We start from the raw sequence: 9,946 nt of genomic DNA on the forward strand, positions 1-9,946 counted from the left end.
TCAGAGGCTAAAAGGAAATGGAAAACAGACTAAAAGGAACATAGAATTTATTGATGAATAATATTTTGTGGGTGGGTAATATGTAATTTGCAGTTGATCTGTAGGTAGTTCTTTATTATCTTTTGTTAGTTTGGTCTGCTCTGGAGTCAGAGCAAGTCAGACTGGAATGAAGAACATGAGAGCAAAGCTGAAGATGTGTGGATCCTAAAGCTATCAGAAGAATAAGGACTTACTAACACTGATAAGCGCAAACCCTGACAGAAGCTTGAAAAATGTGATGAGCTCAGAATGAGAAGAACAAGAATAAAGGATCAAGGAAAAAAATAAAAGGCTTAGAATCTTACAACACTGACTTCATCATTACCTAAATATTCAGATCACTGCAAAYAGTCACCTTCAACATCAGTGCAAAATTGTTCAATGATGATGTTTGTACTGGACGGTCTCAGATGCTTCTGGGAAGTGAAATGTTCTAGGTTTCATTTCCAGCTAGTGAGCATCAAGACTAAAAGATGATAGCTATGCTTGAAAAAAACAAAAAAACCATGCTTTTCCATACATTATGCTTAAGTAAAATAATGCCCCATGTACACGGGATTTCCATTTGTTTTACAGATATTCTTAATACTTCTTTTTGATTAGTAAAAGGTAAGCTAAATGAGAAGCCCTTACTTTTCTAATGCATCAAAAGAAATTAYACTTCCAAGGAAAGAAAACCRAAAKTGTACCTTGCCTCCTTTTTATRCTGAGAATAAGAGGCAGTCCTGTGAGAGAAGCACACTTACAAATATTTTTCACACCTTCCTCAGTTGTGCCTGTGCATGTTATTGCTTTGTGCCAAGAGTAAAAAGAAATTCAAATCGCTGAGCAGATTGAAAAGTATTCTTTTATATTCCAGCTTGTCTTCAGCCATAAAATACATAGCAAACAAGACTTCTTGGAGAAGCACATTATGTGCATGTGTGGCTGAGGCCACCAAGGTAGCATGCTGTGTGCACAAGTCCTGTTACACACGTGGTACTGACTGATAGACACTCCTTACTTGGTGCAGCCCAGATTGCCAGCTGCAGGGATCAGGGATTTGCTGTGTGCCATAATACGTGTCTGGGCTGGCAGTGAGTCACTTGTGCCACACAGACAGCGAGAAGCCRTAGATGCTTTTGGTGAGCATTTGGACCTCTGTGAACATGTCCTGTTCATGATGCTGCATGCAGAGCCTGCTAGAGCCAGCCAGCTGGAAAGGCAGATGCTACTGTGTGTTTGGGGAGGCATTCAACTTCATTTGTGGGTTCACAGGGGTCCCTCCATCCCCCCTGAGCATGGTGCCACTGCCCCTGAAAACTGGTCAGGAAGGATTTAGCTGGATTCCAACAGAATCTCCTTCTGCACAGCAACCCAATATGTGGAGGGCTACTCCAGAAGCAGACAACATAGATACTAATTTTGGAAGTGTAGGCATGGTTTTCAAAATGAGTATTTAAAGAATTGTTAGAGTCTTACACATGGAGTCATTCCTTTCTAAGGAAGTCCAGAATTTTTACCTGCTGAGCTTCAGCAAGGTTGTTCATAGCGTTCCTCAGATACTTTYCAGTGGCTCAGGTAAATATAATTTGTAGGATGGTCTCATTAAAAATACAGCATGCAAGCAAAACACAACAGAGAATTGCAGCTTAAATTATGAAGCACGTAATTGGTATTCAAATAGCAAATGGAAGATTTACATATATAAATGTATATTCCTTTTAAAAATAACCTATGGCATATGCATCAGCAAGCTGATAATTTGAGTAGTGTTACTAGTGAAATGTACAGCATCTCCTTAAGGGAGAACAGGGAAACTTTATTCAGTATGAGTTTTAAAGTATGCTAATGTCTCCCAGAGAATTAGTAAGTTTATTTCAAGACTTTACAAACAAGCTGTATCAATGTCRCCTCTCTGCTTGTCAGGTGTTAGAGTTAAACAGTCACTTGTCGTGTTAGAGGATCTAGCTCAGTTATCTCCACTGACTTAACTGGATTTTTCAAATTGTAATTGTAAGTGAATTTTGGTCCATTAGATGAAATGTTTCTTGGGATAATTTAGCAATCCGGAGATCCTTTATGTTAATATGACTTRATTTTTTTTCCTCAATAGAGAAGACATTTCATCCTAGTTAAAATTCACTCTTTCTAGCAAATTAAGGAAATTAATTTTTATAGGTACTCATAACTTGTGGTAGCCTCAAGGAATCCGACATCACAGCTCAGAAAATAAAAATACCATGCARTGAACAGCAAAAGCTTCTTATCTTTATTGGTATTGTCTATTGTGAAATTTATGTTTCTTATTTTAATTATTAATTTGTATGGTGGAAGCATGTAGAAACCTTGGCTGACATCAGGAACCCATTATAGTTGGTGTTGGCTAGACACAATCACTCTTCTGAGATATCCTCACTAGTTTCATGAGATGTCTCCTGTGAAATGTTCTCTGCTGTGGAGATTGAAATTAAACTTTTTTATTTTAATCTGAAACCCAGCTGCTCCCTCTCAGCTGAGAGAAATGTAACACATAGAAGGAATTCAAAACATGTATTGGTGGCTGATTGAGAGGGCTTCATCTTGGCATCCTCTCTGTTGCCTCGAAGTCTTTTTAAGAAAACAAAGTATTTGCACAGTGAAACGCAGTGGATACTTTGTTCTTATTGTTCCCCGTTGGGGTCATATTTTTTCCTTTTATTTTTGTTAAAGAACTTCAGATTTCTCTGGATACTTGACATGTTCGCTTCAGGTACTGCATTGTCCATGCTGATGGAAGAGGGTCTCCATGGCATAGGTGGAATACCTTCTGGAGCAGTTTGAATACCTTTTACCTCTGAGTTCATACACATGARCTTGTGTCATTTCCATATAGAGCCRAGGGTGTTGTGGTGACACTTTTCAAAAGTGACACTTTTGACCAYGATGTTTGTGAGGAGCACCAAACTGAGAGCTGTGTTCCAGCTGTTCCTACTCATCTGTGAGCAGCAGCTCACCTCTTTGAACACAAACTTGCTACATACTGCTACCAAGTCTTTGTCATACTACCCACGTTGGGTACATGTTTATAATAACAGAACTTTGGGGTTGCAGAAATCAAAACAAAACTTCTGGAACCCGAGTGAAGGGCTCTGCTAAARCAATTACCTTTTGAATTAAGCAGGTGCCTCTTATGGAATTGTAATTCTACCAAGAAAAGTAGATAGCATCTTATATGTGCCTTTACATTAAAAACAATAAATCAAAATCTGATTTATGTGTATGGTAATATTTTCCTTTGACTGTATGACTTTGTCAGTCTAAGCTCAGAAAGAAGGTGATATCCTCTAGAGGTGCAATTATGGCCCTGCTTCTGAGTAAAATATACCTCATTAAAAATTAAATACTCTTCTGCCAGAATGACACATGACACTTTTCACAGTGTTCACGTTGTTTACATRTAAGTCTGCTTATTAATATCCTTGCATCCTGTCAAATAAAGCYTTATTGTTAGACAAGATATCTGGGAATTTTTGTATTGAACTTCAGTGCTAGCAGAGCTTACCTGCCACTGTGTATAAACTCCACCCTTGCATGTGTGTTTGGATACAGCCAGTAATGGTTTATCACTGCCCTGGCCCATGTATTTGCATTGGCAGGCTGCTCTTTGTCCTACTGTGGGTGGTTTTTTTCCTTATTGTCTTGTATTCCAGTGATGTTTACAGAATTATTCAGTCTATCTCGCTCATTTTTGATTGCTGTGTGTCAGAGATCTGCAGTAATGGTTATCATGGAGATTGTAAATGTGATATATGCTGTGATTTCCCTCTTTTCATCGTAACTAAAGAAATGCAAAACAAATAATTAGTGCCAGCACTGTTTTGTAAAATTACAGTTAACTGGGTTTGTAGTGAGAAATGCAATGTAACTGTTGACTGTAAGTTAAAAAATATTGAGAAGTATAAAATAAACAGGATATCTAATGGATCCTGTGGTTGTATGATTGAGCTTTWAAAAAGTAGCAATATTACAACTTGCACAAGATTTTTCAGAGSAAACCAACTTGATGTAGATGTAAATACTACTGTGGTCATTGGAGAGTAAATCCAAGATTGAAAATCCAACACAAATGCCTGCATATTCCTTTTCCTGAGTCTTTATACCTTGTGTGTTTTTATATGCCTTGTATAATTTTAACACAACTTGGTGACCAGAATGCATGATTAATTTACATTTGGGTTTCTGTGAGGCTTTAAATTGTTGATTTCCTTTAGTTATGTCGTGTGGCACTCTGCATGCATTTTTGTGATGGTTTTCCTCACTGTATTTTCCTTGCTGCGGTGCTGAGAGAAGAGTAAGATGATTGATGCTCTGTTTTGAAAGCTGAAATGATTGTAACAGACTTTCTACYAAAGTGTATAATGAGTTTGTGTGTAATAGAAAGCTTGAATTCTCTGTGTACATTCCTATTGCATTATGTCTGTTGTAACAACCCTGAATTGGAACCCACAGCCCTCAAAGTAATTTCCTTCTGGAATATCCTGTAAGATAGCAATGATGCCRTAGACCACAGCACTGACAAGACAACCTTTGCCATCCACCTGCCAGTGCCAGTTAATCTTCATAAGACATCAGGTGGATTGTTTTGGCTGTGCTCTTCTCTTTTAATTCAAACTATGTTTTTCACAAGAGCAAGAACTCAATACTTTACTGCATGACATAGATGATGCTAGAAATATACTGGTCCCTGAAGCRGGACAAATTTCATTCCAAATGTGACCAGAAATCAGCAAATGAATCTTCAACTTCTGTCACCTTCATGCCAGCATCTCAGGGACTGGGGACAGAAGAGGGTTTCCTAGTAAGCCATTTGGAAGTAAGGGTTTGTGGCAGGTGTCATGCTTGTTCCTTTAAAAAAGCTTTCATCCTCTCTCCTGCGTAATTTTCATTATCTGAACAGAACAGGTACATTTGTATATGGATTCCTAATTTGAAATAACAAGGAAAATGTTTAACCAATAGCCTCGAGTCCTCTGCTCTAAAAGAGCCAGAGTGTTTACCACTAATAAAACTTTTTTAAAACAGTTCAAGGAGAAAGTAACAGGTTGGGCATGAGTTGCAGCCCCTGAGAAGGTGGAAGCTTAGGTAAATACAAAACTATGGGCTGTGAAGGAAAAGGACTCAAGTACTCAAAATATAATTAGTAATCACAGCTTATTAATGATGCAGCTCTTTAGGTCAAAGTAAGCTTCGAAGCCAAAATCAGCACAATCTCCAAAGATGCCTCAGTTCACATGAGGGCAGCTGGACAACGCTGGCCACAGAGTGGGTCTTCTTTCACATAGGCATAAAACTACCAGTTCACAGTCTAAAAATTGCAAGTGTAAGGGTTTATGCAGAACAGAGAAGGTAAAGTCTGCATTYGGCTCTTTGTTAGAGAAATTTCTGGAAGGTAACGTAAAATCTTGGGGAAAGGTCCAGCTAGTGAACAAAACAAGAGTCTTTTGACAGAGGATGCGACAGTTACTGCTAGAAATGCTCATATTTTCCAGAAGGAATTTATAAACTAAAGAGCTGTCTCAGAAGAAAAAAAAAAAAACCACAAACTTTCTGAAAAGGAGGAGAGAGCATGTGCTTTCCCAATTATATTTGTCTTGGTAATTTCCTGTCAACAAGATATACAGGAGATCAGTGCTTAAAATAAGAGGGTGCTCTTATTTCCATATCTTTATTCTGTGTAGGTTATAGAGGACAGAAAGGGGAAAGAGGCGAGCCTGGAATTGGACTGCCTGGTAACCCTGGATCACCTGGCCCTGCAGGTACAAGTCTCCAGATTTATTTCTGCTATTGCTGTTTATGAACTAACAGGCCTTTCTCCCGTTTTTAACATGGGTTTTGCACTCCTGCTTTTCCTGCCGAGCTGGGTTGTAGCGTGAGGTCACCCCCACCTGCCTTCTCGTGGATGTGCTAGAGTGCAGCTGATGTCAGTGATGAAATGCAGGGCACTGTGCGTGCTCTGGTGAGGACTCTGCTAATTCTACCTTTGTTTCACCAGCTTCTGGCCTGCCAGGCCCACCAGGGACACCAGGCTCACCGGGACCGCAGGGGCCACCGGGACCCAACGGGAGATGCAATCCMGCAGATTGCTATTACCACGTATCACAGACTCGGTCACGCACCAGCAGGAAATAAAAACCCTCTCCCCAGACACTTGGGTTCACCGTCACTTTTCACTCTTCCCAATAAGTTAAGTTTTGAAACATTTGGTGCATTTTTATTTTTTTCTCTTGACACTGCATCGAATATAGATAATTTGTAAGGCACAAAATTGAGCCTTTTTCTGTTATTTGCAGTGTCATAATGATGACATGATGTCAATTTATTTTCCAGAGTGCATTCCATGTGTTGTTTCTCATATTTATTTTGCTTAGAACAGAAAATAGGCCCAAATAATCTTCATAAACTTCTTTCTTCAAACAAAAAAATTATTTTATTATAACTTAAGACATTATGTATGCCTCCATGTGTAAGCTGGCTTTATTTTTCTTGCTGGTGGTGAATTTGAAAGGGAAAAAATACATTTCTGAAGTTGCAAAGCATACGTGTTCATGGCGAATGCAGGACCTGAGCTGGAGCACTGGGAACTCTGCTTAGACTAAAAACRTTCATATCCCTCAAGGAGGCTCCAGCACACCTTCTGGAAAGGSTCTGCCATCCTCCAGGAATGCTGCCCACAACTTCAGTTACATCAAGATGGCAAAGAAGGAAACAGAGATKTGTTTATGATCTCCTTATCCCATCCAACGATGAGCTTCGGACTGACTGGAAAATCACCAGGCATAGCTCCAGGAGGTGCCTCYCCTGACTGGATTTTGTCCCAGCTCGGGGCTTGTATGTTTCTTTAGTTTTGGTTACATATACCCCAGATATTAAACCGCAAGAGGCTGCTGGTGGTGTTCCAGACTGAGAGCTGGCACAYCTTCCAGCCTTTATGTGGGCTGAGGAAGGGTATTAAGGCCTGTAATCACTGTACTTTGCCATGAAGTCTGCCTTGGTCACCAAAGGTGTCCCCTTGCTCTGGGACAGAGGCTGGCGAGTAGATTGTTCAAAGATGGAACTTCAAGCCTCTAATCTTGGTGGTGGCACTGTTTTCCTCTTCCTCCTGCAATAATCGCATACTGAAATAAGCTTGAGAAGAACGTGGAATCTGTAGAGAGCAAAACTCACAGATCCTGATGACTGGTGGCAGAAAATTTCTTGAGTTCATGAGAAATTTGGAAAAAAATGCAAAACCCTCCTTGAAAGGCAAGAGAACAACAGCATCCAGTTTTCAGGGGTTTAGTAAATGCTACAGGAACAATTTCAATGATGAACAAAATACAAAGCTCAAAGGGTTGAGCAAAAGAAAAGCTGGAAAAAAATCAATCACACAGAGGCTGATTCTGAAAAGGAAGGAGTAGGGGTGGCCAGAATTTCACTTCTGATTATTATTAGAAGATCCTGGGTTAGCCCTGTGGAATTTTGTACARTACAATAGAAAGTGAAGGTGCTATTGAGAGAACACAGACATCTATAACCTACAACCTCAAAATGCATCTGTGGCACAAAGCCACGCTGAGGGCTCTTACCCCATTGTTAGGAAGTCAGTCACTTACCCACATCAGGCAGGAAAGTGGCTTTGATGACTTTGTGTTCAAGCAGTACTGAGGGACAAGGGAAGCATTTTCAAATTTGAAGTGCTGGCTTCCAGAGCAATTGTTGTGATACATTAATCTGACTGACTTCTGGGTTTTGCTTAAAAACAGCTAAGGAATGACTGAGGGTAGTCTTTAGAAAAAGAAGCACGCTGAGATTTGTACTGAATAGAGTGGAGGAACAAGGTGAGAGCAAGAGGTGACAGCGTTAACCCAGGCAGCTGGGGTGCTCAGGGTATTTCTGAGAGGGAAAGCACACATCCCCTTCAGTGTTTAGGTGTTTGGAGCAGGGGAGGTGCTTGCTACAAAAGGATGTTAAAGGAAACATAGGGATGGCAGGCYGAGAGTAAACACCTGGGACGGGAGAGGACAGCAGCAAAGAGGACATCAGAAAACCGGTGTTTATACAGTGAGAGCATCTCCTGGAGGAGCTGCAGTACACCCTGCAGCTGGGGAGCCCTTGGGGGCCAGGGTGCTGTCTGTGCTTTCTGAGAATGGGGAGAGGCAGGGCAAAGCCCTTGGGGGGCCAGGGTGCTGTCTGTTCTTTCTGAGAATGGGGAGAGGCAGGGAAAAGCCCACAGGCAAACCCTCACACGTCCTATTCTCACCTCCTCATTCCTCGGGAGACGATGGCTGCCCTTCTCCATGCCAGCACACCCTCGGCACTGCGGGYGCCTGTCTCTCCGGAGTGAAGGTGTGTTTGGGCCAAGCGCTGCTGCCCGAGCTCAGCTCAGCACACGCTGCTGCCATCGCAGAGCCGCTGTGCCCGKGGAGCGTGTTCTGGCTGTCTCTGGGCACTGATGGCCTCTCCGGGCCTGCTCCTCGGAGCCGRGGCTGAGGGAGGGCCGGCAATGGCGAGGCCGCTGCAAACAGAGCCCTGAGGCTGCTGTGGGGCCCTGGATCTGCCTGCCCTGAGGGTACAGCCTTGCAACAACTCTGGTCTCGGTGTCTGAACATGGACACACAGGAGGAACAGCCCCACACACTGCTTTCCATTCTCTAAAAGGAACTGCTGGTCAGGTATCTTGCATGAACATTTTCCTTTTTCTTTTTTTTTTTTTTTTTTTGCTACTTCTCTAGTAATTCCAATATATGTAATAATCTAAACATTTTTTTACTTCATAAGTTAGTTCTAATCTTCATTTTCTGTGATTATACTGAAAAGGGTGCTGTCTTGTGGTAGAACTTGGGTGACTTAGAGGTTCCCAAGCAGCCCCGTCCTGGAAGGCTGTACATAGACCCTTGCACCGCGTTAGTGGTATCTGTATATTTTGGGGCTTTTAGGTTGCTGAAATCCAGCATCTGTTATCTGCCAGATGCGATTGCTGTATGTTAATTTACTTGAAYTTATTGGAAAGCAGAACACTTTTTATATTTGAAGAAGTTTTATTTTTTCATCTATGTTTCCTACAGATGCCTTTTTCTTTTTATAGGCTCAAACATAAAGGTCTTTCTAAAATGTATTTGAATGCTTTCAGTTGATTTGTAGGTAACTTTGATAATTATCTTGTTGCATTATTTTTATTTTACTAAAAGCCCACTTTCATTTTCTCATGTGAGAAAACGGGTAATTTTTATATGGGCTATCTCAATACCTATTTTAAGATGCCACTTTATTCACTAGGGTAGAACAGAGTTAATCCCAGCTTAACTTCACTTCACACTGGCTTGCTCCTACTTCACATTTTTAGAATTGAAAGTGGAGTGTAGCTGGAAACATGTTTCTGCATGGTTTTCAGATTTGGCTCCTGAAATTTCTTCGTGGTTTCAGACTGGTGTTAGATTTTGGGCATGAGGCCATGGAGGGAAGAGGGGATGCTAATCTATTTTGCAATTTGCTTTATCAGTTTTGTATCTGTTTTGAGCAGTTCACGTGGCAGTAAGGCCTGCAAGGAAATAAACATGAGGGATTACTTTTTCCAGTAGCAAAGGTGTTTTTTTTCGGCTTAGGGTTTGTTTATGTGCAACAAGACTCAGAAGTGAAATTACTTTGACAAAATGTTTAAAGCTTTCTTAAAACCTCTCTAAGCTTTATCCTGGTTCAGCGTCAGACTATTGTATTTTATGGCAATTTGCTTTATCACCTATTAAGCGCGTGTTGGGATTTTCTTTAAATTGCTATGTACAGAACTACTCCGTTTGCCTAAAGAAAGTAAAGAAACTGGCTAAGAGGGAGCTTCCCGAGGCTGCAGCAGACCTTCTGCTGTCCACACGGTGGAGTGCAAAGCATCCTTTCAGTACAAAGGTTACAGCCC

At 41.1% G+C, this 9,946-nt stretch overlaps 1 protein-coding gene across 1 annotated transcript in view; it reads left to right on the forward strand.

Moving 5' to 3' along the window:
* Positions 1-6,496, forward strand: part of COL19A1 (collagen type XIX alpha 1 chain) — a 172,946-nt gene extending 166,450 nt beyond the window's left edge. The window contains exons 49-50 of the mRNA XM_057368851.1: positions 5,739-5,816; positions 6,053-6,496. Of these exons, the coding sequence (XP_057224834.1) occupies positions 5,739-5,816; positions 6,053-6,189 (215 nt within the window). The 3' untranslated portion in view covers positions 6,190-6,496. The remainder of the gene's footprint in view (positions 1-5,738; positions 5,817-6,052) is intronic.
* The last annotated feature ends 3,450 nt before the right edge of the window (positions 6,497-9,946 follow it).

This window comes from Malurus melanocephalus, unplaced genomic scaffold, assembly GCF_030028575.1.
Source record: "Malurus melanocephalus ecotype Western Australia unplaced genomic scaffold, MMel_1.1 scaffold_4, whole genome shotgun sequence".
In the NCBI taxonomy this organism is placed as follows: domain Eukaryota; kingdom Metazoa; phylum Chordata; class Aves; order Passeriformes; family Maluridae; genus Malurus; species Malurus melanocephalus.